Here is a 25,402-nt window from a genome sequence, read left to right on the forward strand (position 1 = left end):
TTGGCTGCCAAGGATGAATCAAGTCAACTTTTGATACCGGGATATTGGCAATCGCTCCCTTCAATTTAACGATTTGTTGCCAGAAGCGTTCCTCATTAAGGCAGTAGTCTGCTTGAGAAGCAGAAAAAAAACGTTTTTAGCAATTTTTTTTTTTTAAGAGAATGAAATGATTTCGGTAAACGGAATTTTAAGACGATAGTGTACTATATTTAAGGTTAAAAAATGCGTGAGTACGAAGAGCTTGAGAAGCTGGCAGACAGAGGGAATGCTCGAAAATTTTATGAAAAAATGAAGCGACTTAACGAAGGTTTCAAGACCGGAGCATCCTCATGTAGAGACCAAGGTGGTAATCTGGTAACCGATGTCCAGGGCATACTGGGATTATGGAGGGAACACTTCTCCGACCTGTTGAATGGCAGTGAGAGTACAACACCAGGAGATGGCGAACCCGATCCCCCAATCGATGACGATGGAACAGATGTTCCATTACCCGACCATGAAGAAATTCGAATAACAATTACCCGCTTGAAGAACAACAAAGCAGCGGGGGCCGATAGATTACCGGCAGAACTATTCAAATACGGCGGCGAAGAACTGATAAGGTGCATGCACCAGCTTCTTTGCAGAATATGGTCGGAAGAAAGCATGCCTGACGATTGGAATCTCAGTGTGCTCTGCCCAATCCATAAAAAGGGAGATCCCACAATCTGCGCCAATTACCGTGGGATCAGCCTCCTAAATATCGCATACAAGGTTCTATCGAGCGTACTGTGTGAAAGACTAAAGCCCACCGTCAACAAACTGATTGGACCTTATCAGTGTGGCTTTAGACCTGGAAAATCGACAACTGACCAGATATTCACCATGCGCCAAATTTTGGAGAAGACCCGTGAAAAGAGGATCGACACACACCACCTTTTTGTCGATTTTAAAGCTGCTTTCGACAGCACGAAAAGGAGCTGCCTTTACGCCGCGATGTCTGAATTTGGTATCCCCGCAAAACTAATACGGCTGTGTAAATTGACGCTGAGCAACACCAAAAGCTCCGTCATGATTGGGAAGGACCTCTCCGAGCCGTTCGATACCAAACGAGGTTTCAGACAAGGTGACTCACTATCGAGCGACTTCTTTAACCTGATGCTGGAAAAAATTATAAGAGCTGCAGAGCTAAACCGAGAAGGTACAATCTTCTACAAGAGTGTACAGCTCCTGGCGTACGCCGATGATATTGATATCATCGGAAGCAACAACCGCGCCGTTTGTTCTGCTTTTTCCCGCATGGATAAGGAGGCGAAGCGAATGGGTCTGGAGGTGAATGAGGACAAGACGAAATATCTCCTGTCATCAAACAAACAGTCGGCGCATTCGCGTCTTGGCTCCCACGTCACTGTTGACAGTCATAACTTCGAGGTCGTAGATAATTTCGTATACCTGGGAACCAGCATCAACAACACGAACAATGTCAGCCTCGAAATCCAGCGCAGAATAACTCTTGCCAACAGGTGCTACTTTGGACTGAGTAGGCAATGGAACAGTAAAGTCCTCTCTCGACGAACCAAAATCAAGCTCTACAAGTCGCTTATCATTCCCGTCCTGCTTTACGGTGCAGAAGCTTGGACGATGTCAACATCAGATGAGACGACACTAGGAGTTTTCGAGAGGAAAATTTTGCGCAAGATTTATGGTCCTCAGAACATTGGCAACGGCGAATACCGCAGACGATGGAACGATGAGCTGTACGAGTTATACGACGACATTGACATAGTTCAGCGAATAAAAAGACAGCGGCTACGCTGGCTAGGTCATGTTGTCCGAATGGACGAAAACACTCCAGCCCTGAAAGTGTTCGATGCAGTACCCGCCGGAGGAAGCCGAGGAAGGGGAAGGCCTCCACTCCGTTGGACGGACCAGGTGGAGAGCGACCTGGTTAAACTTGGGATCTCCAACTGGCGCCGAACTGCGAAGGAGAGAGAGAGGTGGCGCACTGTCGTCGATTCGGCTATAACCGGCTAAACGGTTGCAACGCCAATCACATCACATATTATTAAATAATGTTGAAATTTTTTCAAAGTTGTAAGTATTTTTCTGGAGCGCCTGGAGTCTGCACTTGTAAATCGGTGCCGGTGATGGATCCCGTGCGATGCATCTGAAACAGTCGAACCAATTTTTTTTTTTAATTTTTATAAGTTTCTTTTCTTTATGAACTAAAAAAATACCGAAGAAGTCATAAAATTCCAAACTTTTCGAAGTTGGAAAAAAAAATTCACTTTTTTAAGAAAAAAAATTGACTTTAAGTTGCAAAACAAGTAGTTTAAATAATACTTTGTATTTTACTAATACAACTTTTTTAGTTCAGATAGAAGATAATTTAATACTGAAGCTAGATCACTTTGGTTTTTTTCGATCGGACATATATACTTTTTGCTATTCATTTGCTTGTGAAAATGAAAACTGGAGAAACCGCACTTTAAAGTCTGCCTGACTTGAAGCATGGAATTATTAATTATACCTAATATATATTCTGTCAAATAAGTACTCGGAAAATCTCATTTTAAATTTGATGGAAAAAAATATTGAACAAAGAGTTTGTTTGCATGTCGTACTCGAAAACCCATGTCTCGTCACCAGTTATGATGCTTTCGATAAACGTTGGGTCGGAATTTACGTGTTCAAGTATATCTTCAGCCACCTTACTGCGATTCACTTTTTGAAGAAAATTGATTTTTTGGCACCAATCGCGCTGCGACTTTCCGCATACGCAAAACATCAACCAAAATATGACGAGCGTTTTCATGAGACATGTCCATTATTTGGTCTATCTCTCGCAAATTATAATGACGATTTTCGAGCACCATTTCTTTTATTTTGTCGACGTTTTCTTCAGTTGAAGAGGCCGTCCTGAACGTGGCAAATTGTTCACTTCTACTTCTCACACAAACTCTTTGTTCAATGTTTTTATCCAAAGTAAAAATCGGAACGCACATAAAATGTTGACTTGTTCCTAATCAACATCAGATTCGTAATCAGCGACCCCTAAAACTCCAAAGTAGCGAGTTTCAATTGAATTCCATGAATTTTCGAAATCGCCAAAATCATAAGACACACCTAGTAAGACCTCCAGGTCATTACAAACATTTCTTTTGTTTGGCTGTGTTATCAAATATATACTCTGAGGTCCTTTTATGTTTGGAACATTGCTAAGCTGTATAGGTAAGGCTACTTTCCGGAATTTTTAATGGCAGATTGGGATATTTTGTGTTTACCCTATTCCAGTTTATTTGGAGTTACTTCGTTAAAACCAGCATTCCTAAAATCCAAAGGCTCGAAAAGGAAGAATCTAGAAAATACCAACTCTGCTAGATGATGTCAAGATGTGTGTACTATCTACATATTCCTTAATAATACTCAAAAATATATATCTTCAGAACAAGTTAAGTGTTCTTCAACAAGGATTTAGAATCTCATGATTCTAAAAGTTTTTTGTTGGGAGACTTTAAAACTTTCTCTACTGAAAACCATTGGTTGGGATCATTAGTTTTCTGCAGAAAAGACTGTCGATGTTTTCATGCGTATTTCATACAAATAAATATTAGCAGTAAACTATTATATATTTAATGGAATATTCAATTTCTAACCACATTTGCAATTCCATAATTTCGGAATTTATAAATAATAATTTCGATAATCGGTATAAACTCAGAAACTACTCGATTGATCGGAAATTCGGAAGATAATATTTAATTGACATCCTAATGACACGGACCGAATATATACATTAGGATAGCAGAATAAAACTGTACACAAGTACTGTATTTGAGCTGTGGGGTCACTTGTGAACAAATTTCCGAAATCGGACTATAATTCATTTCAAGGCCTCATATATCGAATATGAAAAACTCAGTGCCTAAGGGTAATTTTTTACCAAGAATTTTGGAAATATCGGTAAATCTGTAAGACATTTTAATGTAACTCATAGGGAATATTATTCTTCGGGGTCATAACTTCCCCTACCTCCCATTCCCCTAATTATATGATTAAAAAAAAATACGGTCGGCTTTATTCCGCTTATATCGGTTAATATGTGAAATATCTTAGCCAAATTAAGTGTGCGTATAGTCTTAGATATAATGTACCTGGGTGATGAAAATGAGTTCAGAAATTACCTCGGCCTATATACTATATATGCGGATTTTCGTTATTCTATTTGACTTTTTGGCGAATATATGGGTCAAATTGTATTAACTTAATAAAATTACATCGACAAATTACGAGATTAAAAGATATTCGATTACACCCGACTTGTTTATTAATAAAATTCAGTTCCTTTAATACTCACCACAGAATTCCCAATTTAAATGAAAAGTCACATTTTTATTATTTTATACAACTAATATACTTCGATTGATTTTTATTCATTTCGGACTATAATTCATTTCAAGGCCTCATATATCGAATATGAAAAACTCAGTGCCTAAGGGTAATTTTTTACCAAGAATTTTGGAAATATCGGTAAATCTGTAAGACATTTTAATGTAACTCATAGGGAATATTATTCTTCGGGGTCATAACTTCCCCTACCTCCCATTCCCCTAATTATATGATTAAAAAAAAATACGGTCGGCTTTATTCCGCTTATATCGGTTAATATGTGAAATATCTTAGCCAAATTAAGTGTGCGTATAGTCTTAGATATAATGTACCTGGGTGATGAAAATGAGTTCAGAAATTACCTCGGCCTATATACTATATATGCGGATTTTCGTTATTCTATTTGACTTTTTGGCGAATATATGGGTCAAATTGTATTAACTTAATAAAATTACATCGACAAATTACGAGATTAAAAGATATTCGATTACACCCGACTTGTTTATTAATAAAATTCAGTTCCTTTAATACTCACCACAGAATTCCCAATTTAAATGAAAAGTCACATTTTTATTATTTTATACAACTAATATACTTCGATTGATTTTTATTCATTTCTAATATCAAGTTTATTCGTAAGTTGATGCGTTTGTAATTATTTTAAATTTTTGGCATTCTATCATTTAAAGAAAAGTAAAAATTAAAAAAAGTTATTTTCGTTTCAATATCGCTGACAACTATCACAGAAAAATACTTCTCGTATATTAAATCAGCAATTCTACTAAACGCAAATTATAAACACCCTGTGCGATTTCATATTTATTCATTTATAATTATATAATATTAGATTAGATTTAAGCTTTCACTACGAGTATTTAGCTATTTTTACAACGAACGCATACCTACTAACTACTACATACATACACAGTAATAATTGATGTAATTATTATTAATATTATTATTGTTGTTATTGTAATAAGAAAAACAAAATAATCGATAATAGTACGTCATAATATTTGATTTATCAGTAAAAAGCTTTAATTGCCGCCAAAGCGGGATGCTGAAAACGTTCACGCAATATGGACGAGCCCTTCATCTGTGAATTACCGTTCATTGTGCCGTTAGTATCGTGACTAATTGAACGACCGTAACCGATGAGTGAATGTTTCTTAAATGGTGTACGCTGTGGCGATTGATTAGCGCTCTCCGGATAGGGATTCTTATTTTGATCATACAGTGCATTGTGACTATAACGATTAGCTTCCGATTTCAATGAACCCCAACGATTCTCCTCGTTGCGCATCTGTAAAATGCGTTCCTGTACGCTCAGATGTGAGCTATGGAGAGCATTTACTTGATTCAGATTATTTGTTAGATGAGTTATTTGCTTAGAGCGAAAACTGCCATTAAGCAAATTACCGTGTGATGAACGGACGACGCTCTCGTTTGCATCGCGTACGGGTGTACGACTGATGATCTCACGATAACTGGATGGACGTTGATTTGTGGACGGTGGTGTATCGAGACCGCTATCATGTGCTGAATGATCCAAATCGGTAACGGGAATTTTCGTAGTAGAATTATTTGCATTGTTGCAATTGTTGTTGGTAGGCAGCATTGGTTGAACTGTAAGAGTGCAAAAGAGAGAGAGAGCACAAGAAAGAAAAAAAAAGAAATTAATAAAACTCCCTCCACTACATGCCGTTCATGCTTCATACATACCAGAGTGACGCATATCGGTTGGTGCTCTCGGCTTGCGGTACAACCATTCACCATCCACAACATTGCCATTCTCCAAATCATTGTCATTATTAGCCTTGCCACCGTGACCGTAGGCATGTGGGCGACGCAATTCGACTTTCTCATCATCATCAGCCTCCTCATCAACAACTTGATTTGATGAGAAATCTTTATTGATGAATATGCGACGTGGCGAGTCGAACGGTCCACCAATGCCTGGACAATTGGTGAATGAATTATTTTGCGAGGCATAACCATTCGAATAACGACTATGATTGCCATTCTCGTTTTGACGTGAGTACGGTATTTTTTGTGGTGTAGAGTGATTGGTTGAATAACCCGAGATGCGTTGATGATGTTCATTGTTCAAGGCGCTCAAATCTGGCACCGAATCGGAGAAGAGGAACGGATTGGTGCCACTATTACCAAAACCACAACCAGTAGCAATTTTATTACGCCCACCGATGCCGCTGCCATTTGTCATGAGCCAGTCCTCCAAAGCGCTTGAGTAGCTGCTGCCCAAACCGAAATGTTGCGATTCCAAAGCGGCATGTGAGACCGGTGCGGCGAGTGAGGCGCGCGAACGTGGACCCTGTGCGATTTTGAGTGCATGACGTCGCTGCTTCGAGAAGAGAGTGCATTCCTATGTATAGAAAAAAAGATTTTGGTTTAATAAATTGCGAAGAGATGTGTGAGAGAGTAGCAGTCATGTTAAGTACAAGTCTCAGTTGTCTAAGTCTAACTCTCAGTAGTCTCCAAAGATCTGGTTGAGGTCAAAGAAGTAGATACTGCTGTCGAGCTTACTCAAACTGGACCTTAGAAAGTTGTGGGGATATTCCCTTCAAGTTTTCGGCTATACTTTATGGTTAGGTTGGGTTAGGTAACCTTGGAGGATAAATAGCTGAGTTTTCAGAACTATTCTGAACTAATTTCGAAGCATGGGTCCATTATTTTATAGCAGAGACAAAGCTTCGGGACACCAAAGCTGGGAACCGATTATAAGAAATAGATTGACGAGTACGTAAGCTAAGCCTCGATATCTGAATGATTTCGCTGAATGTCGAAGCTTAATTTAAGAATAAATATGCACTCACCTCCAGCAACTCGAACCAATCTTCCAAACCATTATCGCAACGCAATAAAATACGTCCCTCACGTCCCAACAGCAAACCGATAGCGCTATACGAACGCCTATTGAGCCATTCAACCTTCTCCACATCGACCAGCTTCACCTGTAAACAGAGAGAAAGATAAAATGAGTTCAATAAAATTCACCGCCTATTCATTATTATTATTATTATCATCATTAAAGTTTAAAGAAGAAATGAAATGCGCGCACGCAATCAACTTGGCCAGCATTTATGTTGCAAGTTGCACTTTCGCACACGCATTGCCACCAACCGCTGTGCTGTGCTTTGGATAATTGTGGGAGTTGAATTATGACTGGCCTTTCATTATTTCATTCAGCGAGGGCTCATTCATTCATTCATTTATGTGCTCATATTTACAGCCATTTAATAGCTGCGTTGGCCATTACAAACGCGTTCATCTTCATTAGCGTCGCCGCCGCGCCATAGTCTACACAGTTCGCTAATTCGCAAGTTTGCCGTTTGCAATTCACCGGTTACTACTTGCCACTTTGGTGCCGTTCTTTCAACAAACTTGTTGCTTTTTGTTGTACCATCAACTGTATTTTTGCAATTTTGATTTATTGCTTTGCGCATGCGCAAACTGAAGTTTTCCCAACCCACTGTGAGCATTGCAAGCCTGTGCATATGTGAAAACAAAGTTTTTATAGGGTGGTTCATATGTATTTTTTCTTATAACTACACATTTTTGATAGCAAGAGCACGATCCAGCTCTTTGTATAATGAAATGAGTCCTCTCATGGCTCAATAACTTTGGAAAATGTTTCGAAAAATCCAAGTTTTAGCCGAAGGTTTTCACCATATCGATGTTTGAAGAAGTGCTAGTCAGCTGGTAGGACGATGAACTAAATTATATACTAGTCTCGAGTATGAGAATCACTCTAGAACGAGCTGAAAATCTCAGCATTTAATACCCATGCCGAAGTGAGTTAAATCGCTGACATAACCGGATATCCAAGATATGTGTTTGAACTAATCTCTTTGCACCAAGTCTCCAGCGCACCAATTCTAAATCTTGAATTCTGGATTTTAGATTTTTCTTTAGAAGTGAACTACTTAGTCAATTAGTCAGTTCTTTAAGACTTCCAAGGAGTCGTTCTTGAAAAAACAAAAGCTGCCAGAAGGATTTTGAAAACTTAGTGAATGGATAACGTTATTACAAAAGCATCCGATTAAGCCACGTAAATGATTTAGTTTTCCAAGATTAAAAAGCTCTTTCAATAAGAATAAGTAATAATACCACAATAATAAACCACTTGATCTTTCTAAAAGCAAACCACTGCATGGACCACCCATTATATATGTTTTTCAACGCGCCTCTCGTACCTGGCGTTTATTGCTTTGCCGTTTCGGCCTCCTAATTGGAATTGCTGATGAAGTTACGCAGTTCGTAATGTTTTTTGTTATTGTTTTTCTTAACTTTTTCTTTTTGTTTTGCTGCGCTCAGCTAATGATTGGGTAATGTCTTGGGAAAAGCGCGCAAAAGACAACAATACAATGATTTAGTTGTTTGGCTTGGCTTTGTTGAGGGGATGGGAAAAATTACACGTATGCTTAAGAAATTTTTAATGCATATTTATTTCCTGGAAAGACAGTTGTAAGTTGGGAAAATTAGCGGGCCAAGTTGTACAATTATTGCCGGGCGCACAGTTGTTGGTCGTGGTGCTGTTATGATAATGTAGTATTATGGGCGCTTTTTTAGGCCTTGTAGAATTATTCATAATTATGAATATGATTAAATACTTCTATTAACATAAACATACATGGGAGAACATTGTGTTGCAGTTATTTCACATGTTGTAATATTGATGTTGGAATTAAATATCGAAGTTTTTACAAGTTTGTGAACGATATCTTGAGACAACAAATGTTATGAATTTTAAAAAGTACGGTTAAATACTTATATATACAGGCTTACATTTTGGTAGGATTTCAGATATATTCAAATAAAGAGATAAATTGGTTGAAGCCAATAAGACAGTTTTCGAAATATTCTCATTCATCAAATAGAGTGTAGTATTATTAATGGTACGAACTCCTTTCGAATCCTTTCGGACCTTTTATAAATGCCTCAAATTTACAGAGTTATAGACTTTGAGATAAAAATAGTTATAAATCGATAATTTCTCTCTCTCTGTCTCTTTTCGAATAATTCACTATATTTGTTTCTTATCTCTCTTGCTGCGACTGTTTCAAAACAGAGTCTTGAAACCGGGGTTTGTTCCCAAACAAGTGTTCCAGGCTTGTGTATTTGAAGAGTTTAGTCGATTGTACGTTATATAAGTCATTTCAGTACGGCTTTTTGAAAAGAAGGATTTTCTCTGATAGATACACATTTATGTTGGATGGAAAATTACTATGGGAATTTCTATTATATGGAAGTAAACACTCCTCAAAACATATCGGGAAGAATTAGTAGCACAAAAAGTGGTAGCATTTCCTATTTGTTATTGAGATTGATCTCGGTTAAAATTTGGTCAAACGATTTAAAATACATCGCGCTGAGAGAAATTAAATTGACAACTTCTCTCTCAGAAGTAAGGATGTTTATAAAGTTGAGTTCTTACTGCGAAATAAAACTTTATTTACGATCATTTGAAGATCAATGTAACCTCAAAAATACCCAGACTATTCTATAATTATCAACTGAGTTCCCACATAGTATAAATTCAGTAACATGTTAAGTTCCCATATGTACAACAACTATCCATGTGATGCAATTTCCTACGGCATAATTTTCAAAATGACGCGAATTTCAATTTTTATTCTTTTTTTCGTAATTTTCCCACCAACAGACATCCGATTTACATCGAAACATAGCAGTGTAATAAGAGCACGCAGCCTCATTTGTGTATTTGACTAATTGCTGATTTCCCCTGTGACCGCATTAGCAGCACTAACAAATCAATAGCGACAACAACAGCAACTTTAACCATTACGCCAGTCCGCATGACAGACTGTCAATCAGCGTATGTTTTGACTGAGTGGTTGAGTTGCTGATTGAGAATTGCAGTTTAGGCGCTGTCATTATGGTTTTTATTTTATGTGAGTATGGTTGTAAGTTATATAACGCATAAAATGCAGTTGGCATCATGTCAAAGTGTCGTTATTCCGATAAATGGTGTGGTGTGAGAATTAAATTGCTGCGGGACTACTGATTATTTGTAGCTTTTGATTGATTGCGACTCTTAATTGAAATTAAGAGACTGAAAGATAGAAATAATTTCTTTGAAACATAGTTTTTCATTTAAAAAGTTTCTTTTAATAAAAAACAAAACTCCAAAAATAATATTTTTTCATAAAGTATTTTTCCTATGCTTGAGAAGTCCAAAATTTGCCAAACATTTGAAAATCACCTTTCTAAAAATATGCACTTTCCTCATTGCACACTACTTGTAAAATGTTATGAATGAACAGCAGACCCCCATAGAGTCCCAAAGTTTTGCTATCATAATAATATATATATCTTTATGACTAATTAAATGAATATGCATGGAAATTAGTATCGTGTCGATATGCAATAAAAAATTATACTTGGAATAACGCCAAACTGTTTGATAATTAAACACATGCATACTATATGCATATACTTTATGTACTTATCTGCTAATGTATGTATATACATATATATCTTTCGCAGTAAAATTCGACGTTTATTTGATCTAATTTTGCAAACTGTGTAATTAATTCTTGAAAATACATTTTTTGTTATTTTGCGTGGGAAATATTGTATGTTTACTTTAAATTTTTTCAGTTTTCAATGATAAAACAATTACTTAATTTGTATATAATTTGGTGGCAATTAGAGCGGCTGAATTAATGTGTTTCAGAAATGCAAAATTTTTCCAAAAATAAGCGCAGAGTAGTGTTAAAAATTCTATAAAAATATGTAATCATGAATTTTGCCATAAATTCGGTAAGGCCATTGAAGCTTAAAGCCTCATCGTACAGCCAATTTAATTTGAAACATTAAGGTTATAATTGAGAAACCACTTTTTGCCTTTCGCACTGCCGACTACTCGATAAACTATTATTTATTTGGTTTTGCTGTCATAAGAAGTTGGTAAGTTTCATCTGCTGATTGCTATTTTATCAATAATGTTTCCAGCAGTGGCATCTATCGACGCGTTGCATTACTGCTATTTTATCAATAAATATACAGTGTGAACAACAACTCGCAGTGTTGAACTGTAGCTTCAACTCGATTTGTATACGATTACAAATTAATGTAGAAAATTAAATTTTTATTTTGTAAAGTAAATCGATCTGTATCAGCGTTTGAATCGAGCAAACTTTTTCAATAAATCATTGAACTATAATAAGAAGACTATGTTAGAGTATCAAAGAGTTTTAGAAATGATTAACACTCAAGAATATTGGCAACAAGAGAATCTGCATAGGTATTTTTTATTAAAAAACATAAACTCAAAATTGGATGACGTTTATGAGAGATCTCATTTCGAATTCAGCTCAAAAGTCCTTTTTCACAGAGACACATTATTCAAGCACTTTTATTGAAAATCTACGATTATTTGCCAGCAAATAATATGAGATCTGAGGAGAGACTTCTCACAACAGCACCGGAGATGGCCGAAATTATGATTCTGTCAGCCGATACTGTTTCGATATTTATTCAGAAAAATGGATTGATATGGAGAAATTTGTTTTGTGTTTCGACGAAGTCCTCTCTCACTCTTTCAATAAATTAACCTCTAAAAGGCTTCTTCCGCTCTCTTAATAAATTAAGTTTCTCTAAATTTTCCTCGGTCGCAATTTTTGAGATTCTAGAGAGGGCTTCATAAATTTGACTTCATGTTATGAAAAATTCTAACATAAATACGTTTTTTGAAGAAACTTTCGTTAATTTAATCGCTTGTTTTGAATTATTAAACTGACGTAATACCATAAGGGTTAATTAAAAAACCGCTGCTTTGTTTGGAATTATATAATCAATGGAGAATAAAATTTAATAATTACAGATTTGAGGGCGATGCTACAACTGGCTTAAGTGGCCCATGTGGTTTATGTTTTTATATAATTATTATTTATGACGAATTTGGTATAAGAGTGATAGCCAAAAATTAAATCATTCGTATTCGATTACATGACTTCTAGTCCACAAAGAATTCCAAGAATTCAGGCATTTTTGTACACCTCATGAGATATTTGGTACACATAAGTATAAGTTAGACTAACAAAATCTGATAATCGTTCTTAATGACATAAGCAACATTAGAGCGATAGAAAGGGAGTGTTAGAGCGCGAGGAAGAAAGGAAGTTGGAGTGAGAATGAAACACAAACCACAAATTGCAGAAAATATTTACCATAATTACGACTAAATTAGAGAAACTTTCGAAAAACTCAGCGCATTTCTTCACATAACAATTCACACACACAGAGGCATGCACAGATAATAAAGCATACGCATGCGAATGGCCCGAAGGCGTTAACTCAACTTTTTCGTAGAGGTCATTTTTATTGCGAACTAAAGTAATTTGTGTGATAATAACTTTAAGCTTGAACTGTGGGCATCGACACAAACAATTGCGTATATATTTCTGTATAAGTATTTGTGAACACAAACATTTGCTTCACTTCACACTTTGGTTATTACTTTGTTTTTCGCATGCGTATTTATTTTTGTTGTTGCTATTTTTTCGACTTTCTAAACATTGTATTACGAAGCTGCGCACATTCACGTCGAACGCAAGATAAGCGAACAATTCGAGTTATAGACAGCCGAAGTAATAGAGAAATTTGAAGGAGAAGCCAGTCAACATTTTATCTCTACAATTACACATGCGTACATACATATGTACATTGCTACATCTATTTCTATTTTAGTTATGTGCGCATCATTTTGTGCGAGCTGCTGCGAGGCCAAGTTTAGCTCAGCCACGCGCTTGCGGTCAAAAGTCACGATGGAAAGTCGCCGACCAGTCATTAGGCCATGGAAAAGCGCAATTTCACTGTTGAGATATGTAAATGACTATATTTAAAAAAAAATTTCCAGGCGTATTACAAAATTACGAAAACTTTAGTAATAACTTATTCAGTGTGCGTGAAAAAATGCACACGGTACATTTTCCAACAAGGTTGATAAGTAAGTTTTTTTCTTTCTTAGAAAAAAAATTTTGTTTGAATAAATGCTCCCATTATTATAAACTACTCCCGGTTTCGCCGAAAATATGCTATATATACATATACGGCGGAACTTCCATAACTCGAACTTATATAAGTCGAAGATCTCCATATCCCGAACTTATAATTTGGCAACAGCGTTTAGAAATCAAATTTCATACAAATTTGATTTCATAACTCGTATTTCAATAACTCGAATTTTTCTATAATTCGAACTCTTAACCCTGGACGGTCATCCTTTTTTTTGTACATTAACGTCATCCTTCGTCAATATGACGACGACTTATTTCAAATCCATTTTGAATAGGGTGTGAGTTGAAATAATGAACGCGTTTTATTTTTTTTATTTATTTATTTCATTATTAATAAATACAAGTCAAAAATAAAAAGGAAAACTTATATTCTTTTAACTTAAAACACGATCAACACGAACAATTAAAAACATATTTACAGTGAAAATAAAATAGTTCGTAGTCATTTTGACGAAGGATGACCGTCTAGGGTTAAATTGACAATAGAAGTCAAATTTCATTAAAATTTTCTTTCATAAATCGAACTTTTTGACCAGGGCATAATACAAAATTTAAAATTTTACTATCAAGAAACAATTTAAAGGAGTCCCCATATTCGTATGGAGGCGAACAAACAATATGATATTTTTCGAATGGATTTCATAAATCATGAAACAAAATCATGGGATACAGACGTCAAGAGTCAAACAATAGCAAATTGAAACATACAAAATTACAGAATACATGTTCATGTATTTCAATATAGTCACCTTTCAAATTATGCCCCCTTTTTCTGCTTTGACACATTTAAACTTTCTACTCACGAAATCTGTTCCCATAGGTGTCGCTGAAGTCAGATTATTTCCAGAAATCATCTTTCTAACCAACTAAATTTGGTTTACAAAATTCGTAAATTAATTTTTATCAATTTTATTTTTATTGAATGACTACACTGTACAACTCTCGGCTGGGTATTGGACCAAACAATTTTTTTCCAGGAGATTAAGCCTATGAAAAAAAATTTTATTCTCCAATTTTCGAAATTAGTCTCCAAAAACGAAATATTCGAATTCAAAGTTCGAAAAAAGTACTTTTTAAAAATATTATTATTAATTCCAGGATATAACTACTAAAAAGTTCAATACCCATAAAAAAGTCGATAATTTTTAATGTTAACCTTTTTATATCCATATATAATATTCATTAGGGGTCTCACTAGGATCTATAGTCTGCTAATTTTATAGCTTTCTTTTTAATTTAAATTCACAACAGCCTTTTTTTATAGAATTTCTATTTATTTACTATACATATGTATAATAGAATGTGGGTATTTTAACCATCAGCTAAGCGATAGGTGGCGCTATAGTCAAAATTGATAGTATATATTATGTCATTCATGACAAAGCAGGAGAAATGTTAGAAGTTCAAAGCTTCATTTAAAGTTAGCCGCTGCGGCTAAATATATCTTTCATTTATGGATCTGAAATTAAAATAATTTCACACTGACCAGACCTACGATCCAGATTCAATATAATACATTTATGAGTCTCTAATTTTTAAGACCAAATAATTATGGAATTTGATCAAATTTGGAGGTAGTCAACTAAAACATAATGATGGTTCCTGAGATTTTTGAAGATTTTCGGCATACCAAAATATGACTATTCTTTTGAAGTAATTGTATCAATTTCGTTGAATACTATACTGAGAAATAAAACACTTTTTGTGAGAGAAAATGCTTCCATCAAAAAAACACTTATCGAACCAGTCTCGTATATCTGAAAGGTACCAACGATATTTTTAATTACCATGCCAAGTAATAAAACAATTTAATGCCGCGGCTTACTATCTTACATTAAATGTATACCGATATCTTTAAAAAAAAGTGAGCACATCTGTGCCACAACAAAAACACAAGCCCAATTCATTAAATGATTAATTATTTTTCTTATTCATAGCGATTTAATTCAGCAACAGCAAACGGTTGGTTGCACGCAAATAAATTATTTTAATACCAAAATATTGTTTCCTAATAAAAGAGGAATTAAGTGGATGCCACAAATTATGTTCGTAAAATATAACGATTATGAAACAACGAAAAAAAAAGTTAGTAGAAGTAGAAAGGCATTACTCACTTGGTCCATTGCCTGAATGAGCGCTTTAGGGCAAATCGCTTCTAGAGTACAATGTCTGTCTGCTGGTTGTGGAAATAGACAGCAGAGCAGTGCCTTGTTAACAAGCTGGTTATTGCCACCAATTTGTTGTTTTTTGTTACTTTCGGAAATATATTGATATTTATTTATACTCGTACTGTCTATGTATTTATTTTTTACTTTTTATTTGCAGTATAATTGCTTTGTTTTCTCATACATTTTATTGATTGATTGATTTGGGTTTCATTTTAAGTGCAAAACTGTTTAAATATTTTTTTGATGTGTAAAGAATTAATAAAGTTTGGTAAACAATTTGCTGAGTGTTTTCTTATTAGGAAAAAATACTATCAAAAGAATTTTCTAATTTGACCGATGCTTAATGGAAGGTATGAATTCCCAAATCAAACCGTCTGATTTGTCTGATTTAATGATAGAACGATTTAGATTAGATAATTCTTAAAACGTCATATTTTTCTCACCCAAAATATTATTCATTGCATTTCATTTTTAAATATCGCAATAAACTAACAAGAACTTGAAAGAAAGAGAGTATAAATGATTATGGGACAGAGAGAGAGAATCCGTTTGAGTCGTATTTGAAATAGTTTTCTTGTAGTTATAATGAACAGAGTCTTGGATGGTATATTCACATTTCAAAACCTTCATTTGGAACACAGTAGTTTTTTTGACTAATATATAAAAACCCAAAACGATCCTTCCTTTACGAAATACGCTCCAGACCTAAAATCTGCCATTACATTTTAATTTCTTTGGACTTAGTGACTTAAAAGGCTTTTTGACTAACATAAAAGATCCAGAACGATTCTTTACTTACGAAATACTCTCCAGACTATTTTCAGTTCTTACATATGAAAAAGCGCTCAACATATGCTTTGAGGTTACCTCACTAGATCCTTCAAAAGTTTTCTGTATAACTTTTTTTATATTTTCACATAACACTCTTACCCGAGTGTAGCTATTTGTAGCTATATATTTCGATAATATTTCATTACATGCACCTTGAAGTTTATAATTTTCTATAAAAATTGATATTGAACGCTAATTAATGAAATTCGTTGCAGCATCTCGAGAAATTATAAATACTACGTTGCTCTATCTGGAACGAAGTATCTCAGTGCTTTTCGATTATTTGACTAAAACACTACTCGATCTAGTATAAAAAATAAAATAGAAATGTCGTGGAAAATTGTTTTATTTCAAGTGCTTATCTCGATATTATATTTTGCCAGCCTTTTAGCGCAGCAAGGTGAATATTCAGTTTCAAAATATATGTTATATGGTTCAAAATATATTATATATGGTTACTTGTAAGACTCAACTTTACGGTAAAGTATTTAGATCATACCGTATGGTAAGATTCAAAAAATAAATGATAAAATACTGTTAGGAATCGTCCTAACAAGTTTTAGATGTAATAAAGTTCTGGCATTGTGACATCTGCGATCACTTTGAACTATCGAGTGCATTCAGAAATCGAGAAAATTGAGAGAGAGAGTGATATATTGAACAGTACTAATAATGAAATTAAGCTGACTTTTGGGGTTGCCTTATAGTAAAATATTTGAACTTTAAACAGAACCGAAAACGAAATTAATAACTATAAAATAATTTAAAGAATTACTATTTATTTTCTTTATTTTTAGGCGAATATAAATTTTCCACTAAAGATGCTGACTACATAATTGTTAACGAAATGGTATGTAAATTTTTTATGAATAAGTGGACATGAATATTTATTTAATTGAAAAGCTAAAAATATGCCGTTCCGAAAATAATTACCACACAGACCTAATTTTTCATTTAAAAATTTTTAAACTTTAATTTACTTTTGTCTCCTTACACATATTTACAGAAAACTTGGCAAGACGCCATTAAATATTGTAAAGAACAAAAGCAAATGCAGCTAGTTTCTTTCGAGACACAAGAGAAAACCGTTAAATTTCTTATATATTTATATAAAAGAGGTGAGTTATTGCTTAATATTTTATTATTTACGCATAGCCTGAAAAATATTGTTTCAACTTGCATCTCCAATCATAAAACAGATTTTCTACAAAGTAAAAAAGTTCATCCAAGTAGTACGGTAGTATTTGCTTATTGGACGTCCGGCAACAATTTAGATAATCCCGAACAATTCATATGGGAGACCGCTAATCAGCCGATAGAATATTTTCATTGGCTGAATAAAGTTGAAGAGGCACCAGGTGGTAAGGGCTGCATTTTGATGGGTCTAACGACTTTTGGCCGTTGGACAAATGCATCGTGTGAGACACCGAATCTTTTTATTTGCGAGAGTCCTCACTAAATGTTTATATGCAATATTTGTGAAACAATAATTATTTGAAGAATTGAAAATATAGTTTTTTTGTTCAAAAATAGTAAGTCAAAACCATTAATTTTGAAATAAATTTTTTGGACATCTTTATTACATCTATTTTTGAATAAATTATTAATCCCAAAATTTTCCGAAATCTTAATATATTTTTGATAAAATAGTAGAGTATTTAAATTCAGTTTAATGCTAGTTTTGTAAATCCCGAAATCATTTCAGGCATATTTCACCAAAAAATTTAAAATCTGTATCTACGATGATCAGCATAATCAATGCAATTAATATCCAAAAATTTTATAATTACAGCATCGTATCTTAAAATCCCCAAAGCAAATAATTGATATCAAATACTTCCAGTTTCGAACACCATTATACCGAACTTAAATTTGTCGTTTAATTGAAACTGGTTTGCCTTAGTTATTCTTATCTGTTGAATTCAATAACAAAGCACATTTAGAATCTGACAGCCACGTATTTGATTGATTTCAAGAATTATGAACACTTCGGTGATTTTTGTGCATAGCCAGGTAAATTGTAAAAACTCTAATGAACTATTTCTTAGTAAATTGATACATTTAGAAATTTTCAAACTTACCTTAAATATAAATTGTCCCATGTCGGAGGCACGCTCATTAGCCGAACCGGATGCTCTTTTGAAACAATGCAGATAATCGCGTGTCAGCACAAAGTACCTGAAGAAAAGGTAACAACGGAAATGAAATGAATATTGTAAATTAGATTAAAGAAAAGAGAATAATTACAGTAAGAAAAAAATACGATTGGAAAAAGAATCACATTTGCCGTTAGAAGTGAATAATAATTATCATAGACCATCCGTAGTGATGTATTTCGGTGTCTGTATAAAGACTAACTAAGTTATAATCACGAAATGAATTGGCTCTTTTACTGCTACCCACTTTCGATAATATCCTTACCCTAATAATCCTCGCGCTTTAGAGATAGAGTCTAAAAACTATGATATGAAGAAGAGGGTTAAGAAATTAAATAGAGTTTCAGTCGGAAGTACAACTAGTGAGTTTGATTTACGTGAGTACCTGCCTATGAAGGCCTAACCTCACGGTGCTCAAAAACACATCGGATCAATACAATACGTTGATCAGCTCCCTGAGTTTGCTATGCATCTTCAGTAACAACACAGCCACCACGAAACTCTCCGAAGGCCCAACCCAATGAGCAGGTTAGAAGCGAAGCTCCCTGGGCTCCTGCTCCCCGTTGCACCAGGTAATAGTCTCTGGTAAGACTTTGTAGCCGAAGCTACTACCAATTGAACCTTTCCATACAGCTCTGCACTGGTGGCTTGAACACAATTGCCCTTCTTGATAGGAATGACCAGTTCCTTAGAAATGCCATATCAAAAAGGTAAAGGTTTAGTCGCCTCTTACGACAGGCATATCGGAAGTACAATGGAAAACTATAATCAGAACCGGAACCTTAACCTTAACACGACATCCTGAAATAACATAAAAGAGGATATTTCTCAGTCTGGCCATTAGCCGCCGTACGATAAATGTAATTTTAAGTAAGTTTAAAGCCTGTCATCGAAACAGGAATGGAGAGACCAGAAGAACTTTTAGAAGAACAGACTGATGATCTCATATGTCCCGAAACTACTGTAACCATTGTGTTTATAATACTAAGATAATACTTTTTAATTCGTATAAAATTATAGACTTGTGATATAATCTCAGGTCCGTCACATGTGTAGTTTCGGGCTTTGTAGGACATTACAATCTGTTTGGAGATTACTGTTTACTAATGCTGCATATAATTAAACCACAAAGTATACCCAAACCGCTAAATCCTACAAAGCAATTAAGCTGCCTCCAGGGCACCAGTAATTATCGATAAATCTGCACAAAAACAATGGCTATCTTTATTCATTATTTTTTTTTTTTAATAATCCACCATCAACAATTGGAACACACAATCAACGGGAAAAAGTGAACTTAATTTAATTATTTGACAATTCGTTTTATGCCGCTTTATCTCACGTTCCAATGTTTTACTTGTTTTTGTGGATGGCCATTTTTTGCCGATGTTTTCATTTTTTACTAGCGCCGCCATTTTGGTTTTTCCTTTTTTTGGCGGCAGTCATACGAATGTCACCATTATTTGGGTTTTTTGTTTTTGTTTTTGCTACACTTACCTTTCCTTCCAGCGCGAAAAGAGGCGGTCACGTTGTTGCCATAGCAGTCCTCTTTTAATTGGACCTGTCATTGAGGCGACTGGTATGCGACCGGCAAGTAGAGTTTGCTGCAATGAAAAAGAGAATATTGAAGGTGAGTGTTGTGTTGTATGTGGAAAAATTGCAACAATTTAATTTTATAAATGTGTACGGGTAAATCGAATTTTAATAACAAGAAATGAGTATAAAAAAGTATTTAAATGGTAAGATGAAAATATATGCAGTTCGGAATAAGTGTGGACTTTATATGGAATGAAAAATATTAATTTAAAATTTTTTTAGCAGCAAATATTTAAAATAAAAAGGAAAAGGAAATCGTGTTTGCAGAAATATTTTACCTTATCTCTAAAATCTCAAAAAATAATTTTTAAAATAGTTTCTAGGAAGTATTATGATGGAAACCGGGTTACAAACCGTTGTCTTAGACTTGATTCATTTAGGCTTAGCAAAAGTCTCTACAGAACAACTTTCGAGCAATCTCAAGTTTTGAAAATCTAAAACAAAACCATTCTTCTTATAATTACAAAACCATTCTACTTACAATCCTTATACCGTAAAACCTTAGAAGTACATGTCAGATGTTTTTTATACAAAGTGGAGTAATAAGTTTTGTTCAGAACTCTAGATCTTCTTTTGAACAGAAGTCTCGAAAAAGAATCAGTTAGGAATCTTTATTCTGTCAACCGTAACCGATATATTGTTTGGAACTCGTGGACTATTTCTCTCTAAATACGAGTTCGGCCACTGCAGAGGCTAGAGGGAGATATCGTCTCGTTAGAAGTTCCATTCTAAGACTACTTAAAACTTAACCACACCACCATGAAAGTAAACTAAAATCGGTGGACAAGTTTGCGCTAAAAGGAGATTAAATCTCATCACACTTATAATGAAAATTGGAGAAAATCAATACCACAAAAGTATGCTTTTCTAGATCTCAAAAATACGATTTTTCGAGAAGACTGAAGCAGGTTCACTGTTTGTGGATGGTAAAATGTGTCATTATAAATATGGCTTAGCATAAAAGGTTTTCAGGAGGATATATAATATGGTAGAAGAGATAGATCTAATATAGAAGCCACGGCCCCTTCAAATACAAATACTTTGAATACGAGGGAAGTATGGACTCAATAGACCACTTAAACAATAAGTATTTTAATGGATTCTTAAATAATTCAAATTTAATGTTTTTAAACAATATTTAGTATGACATGCGCTTTAACCACTCAAGCACGGCATATGTTTATATCTCTTCACATACAAGCCCCTAAATCCCAAATAATACTCGTACGTAATTGCAGTGAAATTTAGGTTTTCACCCCAACAACCCCATCACTCATATATTTCCACAATTTCGCAACACACAGCAACAATGTTGATGAGAGTATTGCTTATTTATGTCCGCTCATTATTCAAAAGCACTTACCTAAAGCGCATACATTCAATGCGCATTTCGCTTCATTTGTGCCACATTGTTGTTGTTGGTAGGATATAGTACATAAACAAATATTTGGCAGCATCATCATTTATTACCAAAACAACAATGAATGAGCAGGCCAACAGTGTGCCCGAAGAATGGCATGTACATTATTTGTATGAGACGGTATTGAGGCATTCAAAAGAGCAATTCGTTCGTTCAAAATCAGTGGCAGCTGTGACCCCGCTGGGGGTTGCTGTGTCAAGTGATGTGAGTGAAATGATTTACCACAGGAGATTATGCCAGCATTAACTGAAGGATTTGCTGTTTGAATGCACTGCTTTCGGAAATATTACGATTGTTTGGCTGTTATTTTCCAACTGCCTTTAAACAGAGTTGAGAACATATGCTACTCATTCCAACTTGTGGTGCGCATTGATAAATTGTTGGATGTTTTGTGTGGAAAAGTGTACAAGTGATTGTTGGTAGGTTTCAGGTAGTTATATTTGGGACTACAGGTATTCGCATTACTATCCTTAGAAAGACAGGTTTTGTGGTATATGTAATCTATATGTGCCAGGTGTTTCAATGTTGCAATGCATGATTGAAAATGAGCTCGGAATTCAACAAAATTAGTTATAGTGTTTAATAGCATAGGAATTTTGGTGAAATATGAGTAGATATATCGATGTATATTATTTTAGGAAGCTGGGGGAGGCGCTTGATTGCAATAGCATATAAATATAAAGGTTCTCAATTGAGTTAAATGGTGTAATACAGCCTTGGAGCTTGAAATTTTCTTAAATGTAGACAATTTTTGAACTTAGACATTACTTCTTTTCCTTTAGTATATTTTGAATCAGTATTAATCACGTTCGACTCTAAGAAAATAAGTTTATATAAAGAATAAAAATCGGTCAATTAGCATATTTAATTTTGTCAATTATATTTAATAACTATAGGAAAAATTTACTAATTAACGATAACTTGTACATTACAAATTATGCGAATAGGAATCTGTCAATTAGCATATTTAATTTAGTCATTTAACATTAATAAGTATCGAAAAAATTTCCTAATTGAGTCAATTAAGGTACTACCCAAAACAACTAGAAGCTTAACGGCTATTTTTTCAGATATAAACTTAATTGACTCAATTAAATGCTAATTGACTAAATTAAATATGCTAATTGGCTTAATAAATTGAAAATTGTGATAAAATAACAGCTATAACAAATCGGAAATTGATGCGAAAAATATGCTCATTTGCTAAATTACCTATTAACGTTATAAACACTAATTTAAGTTTTGCTAAAAAAATTTAATTATATAAATATTTGTGAAAATATTATTAATGAAATCGATTACAAATTTATAATTATAAGATAATTAATTAACCATATTTCTTATAAATGAGTTTATATTAAAATAGAAAATAAAATAATTTATAAAAATAATGTTTTAAATAATATTAAAAAAAATTAATTACAATTTAAAATCTTTAATTGAAAAATACTATTTGGAAAATATTTATAAACTATTATTAAATTATTTTAAAATTTTTAAGATTTAAAAAAAAATTAAAAATAATTTTCAGTAAAAAAAGTAAAATATAAAATTTTTTTTTTCATTTTTGTAAAAATTTTAAAAATTTATTACATATTAAAGTTTTAAGTATTTTAGGTTGACTACCGATCATTTAAACTAATGTACTTTCGTATTTATTTTTATTCTTGTTAATTTTTTTTTCTACTTTTTTGTAGAGGTGCCAAAATTAGACGTGCATTAACCCCAGTTGCAAAACAAAACAAAGAGAAATAAAAACAACAACAGCAAAAACTCAATGATTAACCAGCGAAATATATAATGAGTGTAATTTATGTTTGTTTTTGTTGTAGTGTAGTGACAATTTCACTGATCATTAAGCATTTTTGCCAATAGCTGAATGACTTTTAATGCTTTTAGGTGATTATAACAGAGCGTTTAGTGAATATTTCAACATGCAAATGTACACGTACATACAAATATATTGTATAAATGTATCAACGTATTTAAAATGATGTATTCATATACAAAATCTTATACCACATTTATACCAAAAAAGTCGGGTTGGAAATAATTATGCAATATACGGAATATTTTCTTTATGACATTTTTTTTTTTTTGATTTGGTGAAACAAGTGGAATTTCTTTTTTAATATTAAAATAATTATTAAAAATAAAAAATTGAAATTTATATATGGAAAAAAATATTTTCATTTTTATTTTTTTATACAAAAATAAAGAAATAATATTTTCACAAAAAAAAAACATTTTAATCTTTTCTCTTCTTATAAAATTTCTCTTTAAATTCACTCACACCAGCCTTCATTACTCCGCATTTCACTGATTAAAGCTGCACCGCAATTACTGCGAATTCAAATTATTCAACTGCAGTGACTCGCCTCTTTCGATTGAATACACAATCGAAGGCATTTTTGTGCAATCAATTTGCAAAAAAATCGTGCAAAGCGTATTTCCATTTCTTATTATCAAAAAACGTGACTTTGAGCAAATGAATTTAATTTGCAAAATAGAGTGCAAACCAAGAAAAAACTGCTATAGTTCTCGCGATATAAAAGCGAAATTAATTGAATAAATTTTAGGAGAAAAGTATTCGCTTTTATTTTTAATTTTTTTACTCAAAGCTTGAAAATGATAAAAATAAAAAAATGGCAAACAAAATTTTGGAAGTGTGGGAAATAAATAAAAAAAATTTTAAAATTTATTATGGATATATTTTTAGACATTTAAAGTCATTTTTAAATTCTTTAAATTTTATTTATACTACTATTATAAAATGGAAAGTTTTGTATGTATGTTTGTAATGAATAAACTCAAATACTACTGTGCCGATTTCAAAAATTCTTTCACCATTGGAAAGCTACACCCCGAGTAACATAACATAAACTATATTTATAACTAGAATCTCAACTTTCTGGATATAGTTCCCAGGTGAGGGTATAAAAAAGACTCCGCGTTGGAGAATCCTAATCTGAAACTGGAAATCGTCTTGTAAGTCATTCTAGTCACCCACGCTAGAAACGGAAAAGTACAAACATATATGTTGGAGAGTGTGTATAAGTGTTAACTTTTGAAATGTTTGTTTAAAACCGTGTGAAGCCGGAGCGGTCTGCATTAAAGTAGTACTTGTTCTACCATCTCTATTCGGTTAAGACTAATGCCGGTATTCTGCGAGCAGTCTCAAGTCTCTAATAGAGACAAATCTGTGGTGAAATATATTTCGTGACTTTTTGGTATTCTGGAGAGTTTGTCTTATCTCTAATTGAGCAATATCAGTATCTAACTTGTTATTTGCTTTAAAACCAGTCACATAAAAACAAGATCACAAAAATGGATGATGCAATTGGCCTAATATATATTGCTTGCTCGTTGGTGAATAAATTTCATTTTTTCCATATTTAATGATAATTAATTTTGAATTTAAAATATAATTAAACGTAAACTCATAATATTTCTAAAAAAAACCCAACTAATTTCTAATAATTTTTATTATTTTCAAAATTATTAATTTCAGGCTTTCTTCAGATTTATATTTTTTTCTAATTTAAATAATTGAAAAATTAATTATTTTTTTAAAGTTATTTATTTCTACAAATTTATAAAATCAGTAAACTGATAAGTTTCTAGAAAAAAAAATAAAAAAATAGATATGTATATAAAATTAATTTTAGGTATATTAACGGAAATAAATAACTTTTCCAACTTTTTTTGTGTATATAAGTACATTTATAAATAAAAAAAAAAAATCATAAAAATGTTCATGATCGAAATATATTTTTTTTTCTTTTAAAAATATTTAGCCAA

General features: G+C 33.3%; 2 protein-coding genes across 4 annotated transcripts in view; one reads left to right on the forward strand and one right to left on the reverse strand.

Moving 5' to 3' along the window:
* Nucleotides 1-4,935: 4,935 nt before the first annotated feature.
* The window catches only part of LOC105217323 (uncharacterized), a 111,460-nt gene continuing 90,993 nt past the window's right edge, over nucleotides 4,936-25,402 (reverse strand). For all 3 annotated transcript variants that reach the window (XM_054228280.1, XM_054228281.1, XM_029043511.2), the window contains 5 exons: nucleotides 20,083-20,189; nucleotides 18,511-18,607; nucleotides 7,203-7,340; nucleotides 6,091-6,751; nucleotides 4,936-5,994 (listed from right to left, as the gene is read on the reverse strand). In XM_054228280.1, the coding sequence (XP_054084255.1) occupies nucleotides 5,393-5,994; nucleotides 6,091-6,751; nucleotides 7,203-7,340; nucleotides 18,511-18,607; nucleotides 20,083-20,189 (1,605 nt within the window). In that variant the 3' untranslated portion in view covers nucleotides 4,936-5,392. The remainder of the gene's footprint in view (nucleotides 5,995-6,090; nucleotides 6,752-7,202; nucleotides 7,341-18,510; nucleotides 18,608-20,082; nucleotides 20,190-25,402) is intronic.
* On the forward strand, nucleotides 16,690-18,054 carry LOC105217321 (snaclec coagulation factor IX/factor X-binding protein subunit A). The gene is made up of 4 exons (XM_011192260.3): nucleotides 16,690-16,829; nucleotides 17,227-17,279; nucleotides 17,436-17,547; nucleotides 17,629-18,054. Exons 1-4 carry the CDS (start codon nucleotides 16,757-16,759, stop codon nucleotides 17,886-17,888), a joined length of 498 nt encoding a protein of 165 aa, XP_011190562.1. The 5' UTR covers nucleotides 16,690-16,756; the 3' UTR covers nucleotides 17,889-18,054.

Source organism: Zeugodacus cucurbitae, chromosome 3 (genome assembly GCF_028554725.1).
Source record: "Zeugodacus cucurbitae isolate PBARC_wt_2022May chromosome 3, idZeuCucr1.2, whole genome shotgun sequence".
NCBI lineage: Eukaryota > Metazoa > Arthropoda > Insecta > Diptera > Tephritidae > Zeugodacus > Zeugodacus cucurbitae.

What these genes read in the sequence shown, in the direction of transcription:
- LOC105217321 (XM_011192260.3), top strand. Translation starts at nt 16,757, where the DNA reads ATGTCGTGGAAAATTGTTTTATTTCAAGTGCTTATCTCGATATTATAT. An exon ending in CAGCCTTTTAGCGCAGCAAG is followed by an intron (nt 16,830 to 17,226) that starts GTGAATATTCAG and finishes CTTTATTTTTAG; the next exon opens with GCGAATATAAATTTTCCACT. An exon ending in TATATATTTATATAAAAGAG is followed by an intron (nt 17,548 to 17,628) that starts GTGAGTTATTGC and finishes ATCATAAAACAG; the next exon opens with ATTTTCTACAAAGTAAAAAA.